Raw genomic sequence first — 18,887 nt, 5'->3', positions numbered from 1 at the left:
AATGTTTTCACTGACCAACTTAATTGTGTTTTGAAATAAATAAAAAATTTGACGGCTGCATCACACTCTAAAAAAGTTGTTTACCACTGTGTAACATCATCTTTTCTTTTAAATTAACTTTTTAACTGTTTGGGAATTACAGTTTTGCAAGTGAAATTTTTGCCTAATCTCGCTTGATTACAGAAAATAAGTCTCTGATTTCCCCAGAGTGTGTATGTGAAGTTTTAGCTCCTCAAAATACCCCACAGATATTTTTTACAGCATGTTTAAATTGTCACTTTTTGGGGCTCAGAAATACCAACGCTATCTCACGATCAATTCGTACGAATTCGTACGAAGGATAAAAAGTTGGCTAATTCGTACTAATTCGTACGACCTCACTCGTACGAATTTGTACGATTTGTCTAAACCCACGTGATGGGTAGGTTTAGGGGCGGGGTCAGGGGTAGGTCATTCGTATGAATTCATACGAATTGGCCAATTCGTAAAATATGTACGATTTTGCAAAAATCGAAATACATGCCGTTTTGTGTTTGTCCCTTTAAATGCAAATGAGCTGTTGCTGCCAGCAAAGAGGGCGGAGCTTCAAGAGCTCACGCTCAGTCAGGACAATATCATGATATAATATCAAAACAGAAACTCTCAGTTGCGGTGTTCATATCGACCTGGAGTCGGACAATAATGCCCACACAGCCAGAGAATATATGCTATATGGATATAGAACAGGTATAGTTTAGTTTAATTACAGTTATAATGTATTTGTCAACTCGTTAGCCTCATAGCATAATTGCCTACGTCCTATTTTTAAAAAAAGGACTTAGGCAATTATGCTATTATCCACTATTAATACAAGCCTGTTGTAGCGGCCCACAGTTTTACTCCAGAAAATCACAGTAAGAGCTGAATAAATAGTGTAAGAAGTGCGCATTAAAGTCTTATCCATAAACTCTCTCTCTCTCCGTTTCATTATCATCAAGAAACACAGCAAAGTACACAAAACACTTGTTATAACTAACAGTAAACAAATATATACACACCTTTTCAGTGGATGCTTAATAAACTGGTAAACTTTATATCCGTAAAACGACTCGATGAGCTGTCATAAAGTGCGCGCTCTCCCTTCCATTACTGCCGTGATCAGTTAGGCTTATCGCTCCGGAGACTGTAAGGTGGATCATGAACAGTTGGTACTGATCCATCCTCGAGTAACAACGGGAGTAATGTGTTATGTGACTGTTATGAACAATTAATGATAATTGTTCACATTAAACCATATAGATTTTTGGGTGAATTTCAGGTGATCTCAGCATGAGAGAGAAAAGGAACGGGGGAATGGGGGCTCAAGGGAAAGAGGTGTAGATTAGGATGATACCTAGTTGATACTTGCGTCTCGAATTGTGATGCTAATTTCACAAGAGAGAGTTCAAATGTTAATTTCCGGAAAGGTCCTTTGTCTTCTCAGGGAGTGGTTGTTCCTCAAACAGACTGTCCGGCATTTTCTAATTTTATTTTCCCATTCTATGAGTGGCCATCTGTTTTCAATGAAGCTAACTTCGGCAGCTTGGTGTCATTTACACAATCATTAAACTTTGACGGGTGAGGTGCTGACAAAAGAGGGTCATTGCAACACTGTAAAATGATGGCGCCATGGAGCCATGTGCTTTTTTTTAAACAAATTTAATAGGGTTTAATGTTACATTATCAGCTTGGAAAGTACGCTAATTTGACTAGAAATTTTTTTAAGAAAGTTACAATTCAGGAAAAAGGTGGATTGGCAGAAGTACTTGCTTTTTGGTGTGTTTGCATTGCAGGAACTAGGAATGATTTTAGTTATTGGAACTCCTTTTAAGGGGAACTAAATTAGCTCCTAGAGTAGGGTCTAAACCAGCACTATAGGTACTAAAGTGACGTAAGTGTATGGGGTGGTGTGGCGCAATGGATAAGACACATGCCTTTGGTGTGAGAGACCCGGGTTCGAATCCACTGTGAGACACCAATGTGTCCCTGAGCAAGACACTTAACCCCTAGTTGCTCCAGAGGCGTGCGACCTCTGACATACAGTATATAGCAATTGTAAGTCGCTTTGGATAAAAGCGTCAGCTAAATGAATAAATGTAAATGTAAATGTAAGTGTATGCTGACTGGCTGAATACATGAGATGATACATGATACTCAATATTTTTAAAAGATGTGTAAACACAGTTTACATATACTTACGGCAAGCTTACATCACTGAGTTCCACCTGGTGGTGTGCATGCAAACAGGAAAATTACCCCAGGGGAATATTTATTCTCAGGGGACCGCCCTGGTGACTAGTTCCTATAACTGAGTTCCTATAACTACGCAGGTGCAAAAGCCCATAAAGAAGGGTTTCAAACTAATTTTAAGTTAAGGGCCAGATGGGCAGAATTACTTTTTTTTTTTTTTTAAACCTTAGTGCGCTGACTATTACATTAATATTGACCATACAAACTACAATTTCTATCCGTCTGTATTCAGCGTCTGCCTGTGTTAACGTATACAAATTGTGGATGTTTTACACAAGCTGTTCTTTGCAGGTCCAGAATAGAGATAAAAAAAAAAAAAAGTTTAGCTTTATGGTCAGTGGAGCAGTGCATCTCTATTTTATCACTGTTCAAATCATCCCGCGGGCCGGATAAGACAAACCTGTAGGCCCATTCAGCCCACGGCCGTATGTTTGACACCTCTGCCTTACAGTGTTTTGGTCACCTGATTTCTTTGAGACACTTTAAATGTACAATAACAAGTGAACACAATACTCACATGAGTGTGTTGAGTTTACAGTGTTTATCCTGCAGTAGAGCAGCGATCTGATTCACTCGTGTGTCTCCTAGTTCATGTTCACTCAGATTCAGCTCACTCAGGAATAACGGGTTTTTACCCAAAATGTCTCTCATATACTGACAGGCTTCATCTGCAGCAGGACTTTGTAATATCCTAGAAACAAAGACAGTACATTGATCTTACATAACTGTACATGGCACAGATGTGGTAAAAGAATATTGATGCAAGTAAGTGCAGAAATATAGTTTGATGGTTTAATTCACTTTCAGATAAAATCTTAAAACTATTGCAGTTTAATTTGTAGAAAATACTCACCTCAGTGTTGTCAGTGAATGGCAACTATTCATTTGTACATTAATGAGGTGTTCCACTCCCAATTGTCCAGGATCATTTCCTGTGAGATCCAGCTCTATCAGGTGTGAAGGGTTTGATCTCAGAGCTGAAGCCAGAGCTTTATAACCTTCTTCTGTGATACTGCAGTCTGAAAGTCTAGAAAACACGAAAACTTAGAATGAGCACTAGAACTAAAATGAACACTGCTGTAAATACAGTCAGTTTTGAACTGTAAATAGTTGAGAAAAAAGGCATGTTGTGTAACAGTATATTGGATTAGTATTCAGTCTTAAGTGACAGCAGCCTAATAAACCTGCTGCTATCATTTTAATCAAAGAACAAAAGACAAAGAGAAAAACCCCTCACTGCTCTTGACTCAATAACTTTTGTAACTTTAGTTGTAAGCATTAGCACCTGAAAAACATAAAGCCGTGTTTGTTTCACTTGTCTTTTCATTCTATTGTATTGTGCCACTGTTTGCTATTTTGCTATTTCCTAGATTTTTCCTCACTTCTGAAGGTGAGTGGACTCAGATATATATAACTGATAAGCAAGTGTTGTGGTGTTGAGTGTAGCTGATGGTGAAATGTACTCACTTGAGTATCTCCAGTTCACACACAGGATTCTTCAGTCCCTTACAGATCTCTTTGACTCCAGAGTCCAGCAGACGGCTGTTGTTCAGGTTCAGCTCTTTCAGGATGGTTTTAGAGGAGAGAACAGTAGCTAGAACTGAACAGCTTTTCTCTGTCTGCTCACAATTATTCAGCCTAAACATAAAAACACCATAATTTATTATTCAGCACATATTCACCACACACTATACCAACAGCTCTTCATATCTGCTGACACATGACTGACAGTCATTTACAATCAATTAACAGAGAAGTTATAATGTATAAATCATGTTGACTCACTTGATTTTCTCCACTTTACTATGAGAGTCCATCAAAAGAGCAGAGAGCTTCTCTCCATCCAGATCTCCTAATTTATCTTCACTCAGATCCAGTTCTGTCAGTAATAATGGACTTTTACCCTGAACTTTAGTGAGATAGTCACACGCTTCCTGTGCAGCAGCACTTTTCAAAAACCTACAGGAAGTAGAATTACAAATCAGATACTATTCCAATGTTATGCCTTTTGCAGCTTCATCCTGAATGAGTCTCTAAACAGAGTAGAATGATTTACTACAAGTATTTGTGTCAATTAATTAAACCAAAATGAAATTTGCAGCATGTAATAACCATAAAATATACATAAACATACAGACAGAACGCAAACAAACAATATGCCATTTTCATGTATAAGCAAACACCAGTGAGAGAAAATACAGAAATGTATTTTCATTGTTTTCACTTATTACTTCTTTACACATAAACAGAATATCTATAATTACAGTAGCTGATCAAAACTAAAACATGCCCAAAACTAATACTAACAGAAAATGATAATGTGATATATGATAATTTGTGACACTGCCAGACAAATACACTGAATCATTATCAGAAATTATATGCTGAACACAAATATAACAAAACTACTTATTAATGGAAATAACTCTATTGTCCCAGTGATCAGCCAATAATATCTCGGCCACTGATATATTTTGTACCTCTAGTCCAGTGTAGTATTAATGTATAGTGTTGTGTAATATCTGGTTAAAATCATAGTTATGATAATTGTCTTGTTTATCACTTGATTTATCACCTTGTTATGCGTATTTTCATGTCAGTCGCGGCGAGCTCAGAAATGACCATAAAAAGAAAGTTTTATGAAAGCTGTGACACGTCAAACTGGCATAATTCCACTGGAGCCATGTGTTGAACATATTCAACACATGCACATAGGTGTGATAGCCAAAGCAATCAAATGCCCATCGCGTCATTTACTTCATCTCTTATCTTAATATAAGAGATTAAGATATTTAGAGATAAGCGAAAAGCTAGCGAAAGCAGTCATATAGGGATTGTCAAAGTTTTTTTTTCTTTTTTTTTTTTCGTCAATCTACTGAATTTTCCGTCAACAACAGGGACACCGAAACACCGGGGAACATGAAATTTGGTGAGCATGTAGCCCCACTAGACTTTTACGGAAAAATTTCGTTTGGTCCCCGGGGGCCACTCCCCCCCCCGCGCTGGGCCCCCCCAAACTCAAAAAATTCAGTTTTTCCTAAATAACTACTTGAACCGTGGAACCGAGGATGAAGACATTTTTATGGTATGTTGGTCTTAAGGGCCCACATCAACCTAGCCCATAATCACTCATTTGTGATTTGCGCCCCTCCCATAAAAAATGAAAATGCAATATTATTCTGCTTTAATCGCCCCTATCTTCAGTGGAGATGTTCAGAACTGCACCATATTTCATGTGTATGATTAACTTGACATCCTCTGGGGGTATGCTAAGTTTCGTAGAATTTCATCCATGGGGGGGTATAAAATAAATTCATTTATGTGCACATTTAGTGACTGTACACTCATCGGCCTGTAGATGGTGGTGTTGAGCGAAGGGTTGCTGGTTTAGGATGATACTGTCACACACACACATGCAGGAATACAAACAAACGCAAGCATGCACACACACTGACATCCACATGCACAGACATACACCCATACACACACATACAAATCCACATGCACAGACACACACACACAAACACACATGCGCACACACAAACACACACACATACACACACACACAGACAGACATGCACATACTACTACTTTTTTTAGGTATATACATAAACACGCAATACAGCCAAATTGCTCCACGTCATTTATTTTTGTGGAAAGCCAGTGCAGGCCTGAGCGGCGGTCATATTTTGTACCGCCATGCGGTACATCTAGTTATGGGATTCCACTGTTTGATTCATTGTTTCAAATGGATCATATGTACGCACAAGTCTTTAGGGGGTTTCTTACTTTAGACTAGTCGAGTCGGTTACAAAACTTCCATTTAAATGACTGTCAAATTAGTCGAAGCGCACATCCCTAACTAACCTGCTATAGTGATATATGCTCACAATGTTGTGAAAAAGACTTCAGTCATTTCAAAGCTTTGTTGTTTTTTGTTACTTGTTTTTTTGACAGTAAAATTCTCATCCACCTAAAATTTCTTTTAGGACTATTGAACGTTATTATTTTAATAGCACTTACCTCAGTGTTTTCAGTGAACACTTCTGATCCTGTAGTAAATCATCGAGCTCCTTCACTCCTGATTGTCCAGGATCATTTCCTCTGAGATCCAGCTCTATCAGGTGTGAAGGGTTTGATCTCAGAGCTGAAGCCAGAGCTTTATAACCTTCTTCTGTGATACTGCAGTCTGAAAGTCTACAGAAAATACATAAGCACAAATTTTAATTAACATTGCACTGTAATATCAATAAATATGACTACATTTTACTACATCTTACATTCTTAACTGAATCAGATATACCACAGTTTTATTCTGCTATTAATGTGCAAGATTAATTATTTAATGATCACCAGGAATCTGTTATTGTTACATTTTGGTGAGTTTGTTCAAAATTTTATCTTAAATTTAGGTTATTATAGTTAGCCTATACATGTATTAATTAGTTTTCATTAATATTGTATTTACTTAGGGATACAGATGACGCTGTAAAGTTATTATAAAGGCATGCTCACGCAATGACAAGTGTTCCTCAAAAAAAAGAAAAAGAAGAAGTCTGCAGCAAAAAATCCAATTCTCACTATTCACTATTAACTACAACTTTGCCTCAATAAACCCCTAATTACTGCTTATTATTAATTAGCTAGGTAGTTTAAGTTAAGTTTAGATATGTGGGGGATAAAGGGATGTAGAATATGGTTATGCAGAATAACGCATTAATATGTGCTTTATAAACAGGGGTGCACATAAGTTTTTCAGTCTGGTTCTCATGAGAGCACCTGGAGATTCGGTCTGGTGCTCACACTGCACATACTGTAGTGTGACCCATTAAATATAACTATAAAAAATAAAACAATTATTAATTGTATTATTGCACTTTATTTAAGTTTTTTTTTATAAAATAATAAACAAAATAATAAATAGTGTGATTATACTATTATATTTTAAAATAAAAAATTAGTATTAAGGAAAAAATAATAATATTTTATACTAATATTTAGTATAGTATAATATTTATACTAATATTTAGATTTTCTTTTTTCTTTTCTTTTTTATATGAATTTTCAAACCTAAAACTCAGCAAGATTTATTTGGGCAGGTTGCCAGGAAGTAAGTATATGCACTGCCAGTTTTAGCCTTTTTTTACAGTCTATGGTTTTAGCACTGCAGAGTGAAGCGTGTTATTAGCCATGTTTCCAATTAAACTTATGTGCAAAACTGCAATATCACATAAAACATTTGCGAATAGAGCAGCGTTTCCATCCAGTGAGTCTCTAGGATAACAAAATTGTCACTTCCTGATAAACTGGCAAAAAATATAGAAAAGCAAGAAAGGCTACTGTATATAATAATTTTCACATTTTTATGGGACTAAAGTAAAAAACAGACAAATTGTGTCTGTGGTCTCTGTGTAATAATAATAATAATAATAATAATAATAATCATTTAGATGTTTATCTAAAACCACAATTGTATGGTAATCAGCAATAAATGCTTTCATTTTTAATAGTCTTCCCTATTTTTTCCAAAAATATTAATGTGACAATGTTGAGAATAGTATGACGTGGTTGAAGACTGTAACCGGTTTGAAGGGAGGCATTGGCTTCAATTTTATATATTTTTTAATTTGTTTCTTTCTCATATTGTGCCCTTCTTTCTGGGTCAACATTTCTGCTTGCACAACACTGTCCTTCTGCTGCTGATGTGGCTGCCATTTCTGAGATAAGATGCTTGTCAGTGTTTATGAGGACACATTACATCAAATGTTCTATTTATAAAAAAATTGAAATTTTTGAAACCATCACTGAAACCATGACTTTATATTTTTTTATTAAAATTATTCATAACAAAGTGAAAAACTCAAACCTGTCACAATTTTTTAACCCTGAAATGAGAAATATACTGATATGTGAAAAGATTGAGGTTGTTTGCACAAAATGGCCACTGCTCCTCTTGTAGTGTAGGAGAGTAGACAATATATGGCAGCAATGACATAAGTATATTGTATACACTTATGGATTAAAATAAAATTTTGAAAAATAATAATTTTCCATCTTAATTTGTATGGGGTTGAGTTGTTAAGCTTGACAGTCCCTCCCTTGACTATAATAGGTCTCAAAAATATTAATAAAGGGTATGATATACTTTCCATCTTCTGCAACACTGTTAAAAAGACCAGGGCCCGGTTTCCCAAAGCGTTCTTATCTCTAAGTAGTTCTTAACCTATTCCTTAACCTCTCTCTTAACCTTATGGGACGGTTCCCGAAACGTTCGTACGCTAAGTATATCTTTTGTAAGTCACACTTTCGTAAGGTTGGTCTGGACCATTCGTAGCTCTCTCTTAGCGTTGTTGCAGGTCTAAATGAATATAATTCTGAAGTTTTAATACACCCAGACAGTATTAAATTAGGCTAATTCAAGTGTTTTCATGCAAAGAATAAAATTGTCATTACACTGATTGTTGTTAGATTTTTAATTATATTATTATACAATATTATTAATTGAATTAAAACGCTCTTTTAAAGGCCAGTGAAAGCATAGGCTACTGTCAGTTAAGTCCTATTCGGACGCTAATATTGTTTCTCATGGGCTCGTCCGGTATTTTAAACATTTACAGGGGTAAGTCGGTGATTTTAGTGCCGTCCGAATCCATAATATCAGTGGCCAAATTAATTTTGGCCCTGGCCAAATTAGTACCTTCTGTTTTTTGACAAACAGGTCGTGTGGTAATTTAATTGCCGTCTGAATCCACATCTCCGAGTTTACAAGAGATTCAAAATTCACGGTTTAAATCCTTTTTGATCACTGCCGAGCACCGTACGCAAGATGTAAACTTTTATTACTGAAATGCTGGAAAGTATTTACACAAGAACAATATTTCATCGCAGCTCCACCTCAGCGAACAAAAATGGGAAAGAAAAGGCGGCACGTAAATTTTTGAAAAGGTTATTGTGGCAGCAATAGGCTATATGTTACAATTTTAAAATATGTAGGCTACGCTTTTATAGGCTATTATAGTTTGAATTATTTTTTATAATATCCAATAATCATAATAAATAGAAATTTCAACTATTTCTGAAGTGCTTCTTTTATAAAGATGACCGCTTTTTCACATAAACAGCCCATGCACGAGAGAATAATTGATTCTCGAGCCATCGATTTCAAACAATTCAGCACCATTGGCACGGACAGCGCCTGGTCACGTCCCACGTAAGAAGGTATATCTTAAGCGGCTTCCTAAGGTATAGTTCGGGGAACACACTTAGGAAAATAAACAAATTTGGTAAGATATATCTTTCGAGTCTTCTTAGCAGGCTAAGAGTGAGCGTTATCGGGAAACCGGGCCCTGAATGATGTCATTTCTGGTAAATTATGTCACATATGGGTGGAGTCTAAATTATTATAGGCGGAGAATAGTTGGTGTGATGGGGTTGAGTTCAGACTGAGGGACATAACTTTATAGTCTGTTTTAAAAAAATGTGCACAGTGTCAAAATTTGCTGCCAATTTTATAAGTACAAATTCTGTGAAGTGCATCAGGGACATGACAAAATGCTTAGTGAACAATAGAAATAATACATTATTTTATGATTAATTTTTTTTAATTTAAATAAAAAATAATAATAATAATAATAATTTCATTATAATGGACATACCAAAGTATTGTAAAAAGCTTTTAATATTTCATTTTGGTGAACCACTACTTTAAAAAGTCTGGAGGACGGAAATATTACTGAATCCCAGGAATGACCCAGCTAGTGAATGTCACAGTTTTGCCTTTTGCTCTGAAACCTGCAGATTTATTATACATTCAGTTGAAATGGAAATCTTATACAGTATTACAGTTAGTCGATCTTAAACGGCGATTGTGCATTAACAGCTGTCAACCATGTCGCTGCGCAAATGAGTGGTCTAGCCTGTCACATGACCTACGTAACTATTGATTTTTGGCAGATTTTGTGTTTTGCATTTCTCCCTCTCTATCTCTAGCGAATTACATTCATTTTTTTGTGTGCATTTGTTGATATGATTATGTTCATTTACATTATTTGTGTTTTAGAGACACTGGTGCAAATTACAGTTTGCTCTACATAGCAGCATTTAGTCCACCCGGAGTTAGTTGGTACAGTAGTGCTAGTCCTATATTACAAATATAGGTATTAGAAACTAAGCAGTAAATAGAATGCACTCTTTCATTGGTCATATTTTTTGCAGGGATGATAAAAACAAAAGCAAAAGGTATTTGTTAACAATCAGCTACACAATTGAATTTTGTGATATAAAAGACAAAATAAATGGAAAATAGTAATTGTGCATTAGAAGTGTTAGAATTTGCTCCACTTAGGCTATATTTCAAAGCTTATGCCCAACCCTCCAATACTTTCCGCAATCTGCTCCCTTTCAAAGTAAATTCCTTTGTTCGTTAGCACAAAAAGACGCATTTAAAGTCGGCATGAAATCAAAATTGACCCTATTTACTTTGTTAGCGCATATTACTAGTCTTGTGGTGAACAATTAATCCGTGCAAGTTAAAACACAGAAAATTTTTTTTTGGCTTCGTAATGTTTAATCAAAATCTGAAAATGCCCCTCCCCGCTGCCTTGGAGGACCTTCTCTGATGACGTAGGTTTGACGGCTTGGTTTGGGAAACGCTTAACCACTCCCCTCAAATCGTTAGTCTGTAATGAGTGAGAGATGGAGAGGAGGAGCGCTAGAGTAAAACCCTGCCCTCTGTTCAATATTCCTTTTCACTGGGAAATACGTCACAACACTGGAGAAAAGTCGTTTGCAACTTCCGGTTCACGCGGACTTTAAAGTGTGCCCACTAGTGGACCTCTTTTCAAACGCTCAATACGCACATGCGCTGTTCTTCTTCTGCTCTTTTTCCTGTTGTGGTGGTGGTTAAACACAGCATTGCGTCCCCCTTCTGGATTGGAGAGTGAATCGCGTGTATTCTTTGTATGGCTAAATGCACCGAACTGTGATGTCCATACCGTGACATGTATTGTTACACCACGACTAATTATTATGACCGCCGCTAGCATAGCTAGCGAAAGCGGTCATATAGGGATTGTCAAAGTTTTTTTTCTTTTTTTTTTTCGTCATCTACTGAATTTTTCGTCAACGATACCAGGGACACGGAAACACCGGGGAACATGAAATTTGGTGGGCATGTAGCCCCACTAGACTTTTATGGAAAAATTTCGTTTGGTCCCCGGGGGCCACTCCCCCCCCACGCTGGGCCCCCCCAAACCCAAAAAATGCCGTTTTTCCTAAATAACTACCTGAACCGTGGAACCGAGGATGAAGAAATTTTTATGGTATGTTGGTCTTAAGGAACTTAAAGAACTTAAGGTCTTAAAGAACTCATTTGTGATTTGCGCCCCTTCCCATAAAAAATGAAAATGCAATATTATTCTGCTTTAATCGCCCCTATCTTCAGTTGAGATGTTCAGAACTGCACCATATTTCATGTGTATGATTAACTTGACATCCTCTGGGGGTATGCTAGCCTGGTTCTACCAGACTCTCGTACATTTCATTTGTACAGAGAGTCTGGCCTCTCTCCATTGAGAAACATTTACTTCCTTGTAGGCGGGTTCTCTGTTAAAGTTCAAAACTATTGGATCTGCCCAGAGTCACTCAGGATCTGCCATAGCCAATCGCTAACGTGTGGTCGTAACGTAATGTCATGCGCCGAAACCGGCCAGAAACAACAAGTCCGAATGATCAGAGGATTATGTTTAGAATAAGATGTCTGTCTTTTATAAAGTTTATAAAGCGACGAGAATACTTTTTGTGCGCAAAAACAAACAAAAATAACGACTTTATTCCACTATTCATTTCCTTCTCTGCCTCGAGTCTTTTCACGTAGTTTCACGTAGTTTGATAGAGCAGCGCGTCTGTGTTGTACGTCACACTATTGGCCGACGCCAGTCATGTGTGTGATCACATCAACGTCATCGTTCTCAGCCACTCCCTCTGTTCGCTGATTGGTCCTACAAAAAATGGATTTCTGGAAACCTAAGAATATACAGCAGTCCCAGACGTAGTACTGAAGGAAAATGAAATTGAGCGGAAGTGCGTAGGAGGGCGCAGCCAGGCTAGGGGTATGCTAAGTTTCGTAGAATTTCATCCATCGGGGGGTATAAAATAAATTCATTTATGTGCACATTTAGTGACTGTACACTCATCGGCCTGTAGATGGTGGTGTTGAGCGAAGGGTTGCTGGTTTAGGATGATACTGTCACACACACACATGCAGGAATACAAACAAACGCAAGCATGCACACACACTGACATCCACACGCAAAGACACACACACACAAACACACACATGTACGCACGCATACATACACGCACAGACACACACACACACACACACACACACACACACACAGACACACACATACACAAACACACACACATACACACACACACAGACAGACATGCACATACTACTACTTTTTTTAGGTATCAGCCATATACCCGATTTACCAATACCCAATGTGTTATGCTTGGGCAGTATACTAATGAGGTGGGTGGGACATGTTTCATGCCATGTTAGATCACATCCTGAGAGTCTACGCTTTCAGAAAATATATAGTTTATATAGTTGAATCAGTTTTCTCTTCATGGTACAGACCAAAATGTATTATGTGTACACTTTCTTCACCTAAAATCCACAAAATCCCATTAATTTCAATGGGACATTTACTTAAGTGTTCTACTAGGTACAGTGGGAATGAGTTTAATTTTGTTTGTTTTTTTGTTTGTTTAAAAAGCTTTTTGTTGTTACCAATGTAGCATGAAAAAGACTTGCTTGAACACAATAAGTGTGTTTTTGAAACTCATTTTTATAATACATTATGTAGGGAAAACCACTGTTATGAATGTGACATTTTCACATTACGGATGTTAAGTGTCTAAACTAATGACTTTTGATATAAAACTTAAATAGTAATAGCAAATAATTACAAAACTCTAACTTATCCATGATCCACAGGAATACTCCAGACAGTCTTTTAAAATATACAACTTATATACATAAACACGCAATACAGCCAAATTGCTCCACGTCATTTATTTTTGTGGAAAGCCAGTGCAGGCCTGAGCGGCGGTCATATTTTGTACCGCCATGCGGTACATCTAGTTAATAATAAAACTTTACATAAGCTTTCACTTTAATATTTACTGCAATGTCTTCAAAAACAATTATAGACTTATAGGCCTCTGTCAAGATTAAGTTTTGCTTATTGTGTTTGGTTCTGTCATTCTAAGTTGACCTTGTTTTCTAGTGTGCATCATTTTGTTCTCTTGATTATTGACACCGTTTCACCTGTTGTCTAATTTATTATCTACTTAGGGTATGTTTACATGGCAACGATGTAAACATACGCTACTAAAAACAGACGACAAGAACAGACGACACTAAAAATAGACGACAAGGTTGCGTCAAAACGATCCCCATTCTCACAAATCTGTGAAAACAACTAAAAAGGCTGTATAATATAATAATAATAATAATAATAATAATAATAATGGTGCATGGCACCATTTTCACAAATTTGTGTTTTTCTTGTTTACATGGAGCATCGTTTTCAAAACCTAGCAATTTGAAACCAGTTGATAAAAGTTTGCATTTTCAGGCCTTCAAAACACCATTGCTGTGTAAATGAACAGCCAAAATGCATACAAAGTTTCTCGGTTTTTGTTGAAAAGGTTGTCGTGTAAACAGCCCTTTAGTTCTTCTGTGTATTAATACTCTCTGTTTGGTTAATTTCTTTGTCCAGTCTTGTCTTGTTTGAGTGGATGTGTTTCCCCTGTGATTCTCATCATTATTCGGTGTGGATAATTGTATTAAAGACAGGCACGCTATTTACACAGCCACGCATAACAGCCTCTAAGTTCTGCATCAATTAAGGCTTCCACATATTTTGAAGCTTAAAGAAACAAATTAACTTGAAACATAGACCAAGACTAAAAATATCTCTTATCTCTTATTTGGAAGCACATTTTGTAAACTAATTAGTACAACATTTATTTATTTTTTCCACATGTCAAGTATGGGGCCCCATAGAAAAACTCCACCTAGGCTGTGACAAAAGAGTATTTACATGTTTTCAAACAGTTCATCCTATTTAACCAGTCCTATTCAGATTAAAATAAAATAAAAACAGAGCCAATCTCCAAACCCTGTTCCAGATTCTTCCCCTGCTATTCAATGTCACTTAGCAAAAGAGTCAGTGAGCCACCAAGGCAGTGTGTTATATATAACGGCAACAGCTCTGGGCATGTTGACAAAGTCTGGATCTTATTGGTTGGTCAGTTTTCTTTATAGTGCAATGGAAAAAATAACAGCTCTCCATAAAAAAATTAAAATTCACGTCAGTCTGAATAAACAGCAGTTTATAGTGAAATATACTCACTTGAGTATCTCTAGTTCACACACAGGCTTCTTCAGTCCCTCACAGATCTCTTTGACTCCTGAGTCCAGCAGACGGCTGTTGTTCAGGTTCAGCTCTTTCAGGATGGTTTTAGAGGAGAGAACAGTAGCTAGAACTGAACAGCTTTTCTCTGTCAGCTCACAATTATTCAGCCTAAACACAATTTATTATTCAGTACATATTCATCACACACCATACCAACAGCTCTTCATATCTGCTGACACGTGACTGACAGTCTTTTACAATCAATTAACAGAGAAGTTATAATGTATAAATCACATTGACTCACTTGATTTTCTCCACTTTGCTATGAGAGTCCATCAAAAGAGCAGAGAGCTTCTCTCCATCCAGATCTCCTAATTTATCTTCACTCAGATCCAGTTCTGTCAGTAATAATGGACTTTTACCCAGAACTTTGGTGAGATACTCACACGCTTCCTGTGCAGCAGCACTTTTCAAAAACCTACAGAACATAGAATTTTAAGATGAGATAATTTGTTATAATTTTATACATTTTGCTGCTCCCATCCTACTCATGAGTATGAGTGGAGTTATAAATCAAATACAGAAAAAAAAAATAGATCATTCCCACTAGTATGTTTCATAGTTAGTATATGAGTGTGATGTAGGGTTGTGATTCGAAAATCAATTCCAATTCAGGTCAGGATAATTGTAAGAATTTAGATTCTTAAATTAAATTCTTAAAGTGATTTTAAACCATTCAAGATGACTGAATTACTTTTGTAACTGAATTTGTAATGCATATCTTGCATTTGATTTCAGTTTCTGTACCCGAACATCTGAAAATCTTAAACATTTGTATCTTTTAGTTGTATTTATTTGTCTTATTGCTAATGTGTTTATTTGTTCTTATTTAATTGCTGAGTATTTATTGTATTTAATAATGCTTTAAATTTATATTAGTTAGAATAGCTGTTTTTGCTGTGGTATTTTTGTTAAAACCATAGGCAAAAGTTCCTTGTATAAGTTCTTTAGCTTTTAGATTTTTGTTCATGGTATTCAGCTGCAACGGAACATTTCGGAAAAAAGACTATGTGAATGATATTGTAACAGTTATTCTGTTATACGTGTTTAGTTTTCATGGACTTTTAATTTGCATTCTTCAGTTCCTGTTTTCCTTTGTTCAGTTTTCCCGCTTCTCCTTTGTTAGGTTTTTCTGCTGATTGTTTTTCTTATGATTTGCCATTTTTCAAATGTGTTGTCGTTGATCAACTCGTTTTTACCTGTGTATTTAAGTTCCTGTGTTTTCAGTTCTAATTAGTCTGGTCACATTAACGTTAAGTTGTGTCTGCTTGCCTGCCTTTTGGATTGTTTGCTCATATGGATTATTAAAGCCTTTTTGAACCTGATCTTCATCATCCTGTTCTTCCTACAACCCAAACGTGACAGATTTGTATTTTTTTTACCTTAGTGGAATCAAAACTAGGAATTGATAAAAATTGGAATCAATAAGCAGAATCAGAATCAGAATCACTAAAAATTCAAATTACCAACTCCAGTGTGATGTTCCAGTTGGTTTTTGGTTGTTCCTAGAGTTTAGAATTTGTTACTAAAGCATTCCTTTTAAGTTTTAGCTTTATAACCATAAACTAACGCTTATATAAGGCTGCAAATTGTTTGTGTGTGTGTGTGTGTGTGTGTGTGTGTGTGTGTGTGTGTGTGTGTGTGTGTGTGTGTGACAACCAAATAAGAACTTGTATAGAATGTTTTCTTCAATTAATAATTTTATAGATGTCAATTTTTTTTTTCAGTTTGTGTTGATGAAAGAGAACTTGCTATTATTAAATGTAATAATTTTTTTGGTGTGTGATAAATGAACTAGAAATTCTAAAATTGGAGATAAGCAGCAATCACTACAAAATTGTAATGTTTACTGGATATTATGTGATGTTTTAATGTTTATTGCAATTGTGGAAATAAATTGCTTAATTTATTGACAAAATATGCAAGTTTTTCTGTTAAAAGAAATATAAAATCTGTTTTATATTTTACTAAAAGTGTAGTAACTGATAGTGCTGTTAATGTTCTGTTTATACCAGAAGTTTATTGCTTATGAAAACAAATTCATGATCTTGCTAATTTTAATCCTCCATATTATGTGATGTGATTAATAAACAATGGATCAATACAAGACATGAAAATCAACTGATTATTGTTTTGTTGCAGCATGGTTTCAGGTTATTTTAAAAGTACAATTTTATTAAATATTTCAAGGTTTTAATCACCTGGTCTTTAATTTACATTGTTCATCCTTTATTAAATCACTGAGCTCCTTCACTCCTGATTGTCCAGGATCATTTCCTCTGAGATCCAGCTCTATCAGGTGTGAAGGGTTTGATCTCAGAGCTGAAGCCAGAGCTTTATAACCTTCTTCACTGATACTGCAGTCTGAAAGTCTACAGAAAAACAGAAGAAAAGAAAACAGTTGTTGTTATTCTTTTTGGAGACACAGATTATCGCATCACTAATGGGATTTATGAATGGCTTCTGACAAATTAGACAAATTATGAACAAATTATTGGCATATAGAGTGTGCAAAAACGTGCCAATATGACGTTTTTATTTTAAAATTGGCAAAATCTCCCTTAGATATAAATACAATATATGCATTGACCAAAACCTTATTAAATTAAATAACTTTAATAACCTAATCTTATTAAATAAATAGTTCACCTAAAAATGACAGTAGTAAAACTTCTTTTTTTTCTGTTAATCTAATGAAATAAACCTTAATAAATGTACATAAACATGCAGAAATGTAGATGAATGTTAATACACACTTCAGTTTCTCTAATCTGCATTGTGTATTTTCCAAAAGAACACAGATCTTCTCAATTCCTGAGTTCCCTAGTTTATTCTCACTCAGATCCAGCTCTATCAGGTTTGAAGGGTTTGAATTAAACGCTGAAGTCAGAGCAGCACAACCTTCTGCTGTAATACTGTTATTATTCAGCCTGAAGAGAGAGAAAACAAAGACACGAAACATTCTTTAGTTTATTTCAGCCACAATTCACAATACAGTAACAGAAGGATACATTTATTTGATAGATCAACTAATCTCAATCCTCAAAAAGTTTAAAGAGCAATGACAGTCTTTTATTAGACTTTAAAAATGTAATATAATTTTTCTTTTGTAAAGTATAAAACAATGTAAATTACTCACATCAGTGTGTTGAGTTTACAGTGTTTATCCTGCAGTAGAGCAGTGATCTGATTCACTCGTGTGTCTCCTAGTTTACGTCCACTCAGATTCAGCTCTCTCAGGAGTAATGAGTTTTTACCCACAATTCCTCTCACATACTGACAGGCTTCATCTGCAGTAGGACTCAAAAACCTGCAGATAAGACGATGAAGAACAATTCAAATAAATTCTTAAACTTGATCTAAGGAAAAATAACATGAACATGTGTGTGAAATGGTTCATTTTGTATTAGTGAAATAATGTTTATATAAATAAATTGCCTGCATATCATTTATTTTGTACTATTTGATCACGTCTCACCTCAGTGTTTTCAGTGAACACTTCTGATCCTGTAGTAGATCATCGAGCTCCTTCACTCCTGATTGTCCAGGATCATTTCCTCTGAGATCCAGCTCTATCAGGTGTGAAGGGTTTGATCTCAGAGCTGAAGCCAGAGCTTTATAACCTTCTTCACTGATACTGCAGTTTGAAAGTCTAGAAGAAGACAAAAAGAGACAAACAGTCTTAAAACTGTAATAATTACTCCTTCAATAACAGACCTGCAAACTCACAGAAGGTGAAAAAGGTGACAGGTTTATGAATATATACTCACATTAAAGACATAAGCTATTCAAAACACAACTTATTTAATAATGCATATTAAATACAAAGTTTATAATGGCTGTTATTGTTCAATAAATAATATTTTATATTTTAAAGCTGAACTCCATAAGTTTTACCTCTTTGTCGCCATCTCTGTTTGAACCCTGAAATTGCAGTTATTGTGTTATTTAGTTATCTTCTTTACGTAAGTTGAGCATTGGTACGGCTCCTCAGTGCGGAAGAATCTAATGTTTTGAGGTGTATGTGTGGGTTGTCTATCAACGCACCAGTTGTCAATGATGATTGTCATTTTGTACTTTCTGGATTACAAACCGGCATCAAAATGACAAGTTTAATTACATTCAGCT

At 35.8% G+C, this 18,887-nt stretch overlaps 1 protein-coding gene across 1 annotated transcript in view; it reads right to left on the bottom strand.

The window, feature by feature from the left end:
* Positions 1–18,887, bottom strand: part of LOC311291143 (uncharacterized protein) — a gene marked incomplete at its 5' end in the record, with an annotated part of 100,882 nt that overhangs the window by 50,369 nt on the left and 31,626 nt on the right. The window contains 11 exons of the mRNA XM_084410016.1: positions 2,786–2,959; positions 3,122–3,295; positions 3,736–3,906; positions 4,054–4,227; positions 6,292–6,465; positions 14,697–14,867; positions 15,004–15,177; positions 16,961–17,131; positions 17,516–17,689; positions 17,899–18,069; positions 18,238–18,411. Coding sequence (XP_084266142.1) covers positions 2,786–2,959; positions 3,122–3,295; positions 3,736–3,906; positions 4,054–4,227; positions 6,292–6,465; positions 14,697–14,867; positions 15,004–15,177; positions 16,961–17,131; positions 17,516–17,689; positions 17,899–18,069; positions 18,238–18,411 — 1,902 coding nt within the window. The remainder of the gene's footprint in view (positions 1–2,785; positions 2,960–3,121; positions 3,296–3,735; positions 3,907–4,053; positions 4,228–6,291; positions 6,466–14,696; positions 14,868–15,003; positions 15,178–16,960; positions 17,132–17,515; positions 17,690–17,898; positions 18,070–18,237; positions 18,412–18,887) is intronic.

The sequence above is a fragment of the Rutilus rutilus genome (assembly GCF_951802725.1).
Source record: "Rutilus rutilus genome assembly, chromosome: 5".
In the NCBI taxonomy this organism is placed as follows: Eukaryota; Metazoa; Chordata; class Actinopteri; order Cypriniformes; family Leuciscidae; genus Rutilus; species Rutilus rutilus.
The sequence above is the reverse complement of the archived record's forward strand: the minus strand, read 5'-3'. Positions and strand labels throughout refer to the sequence as shown.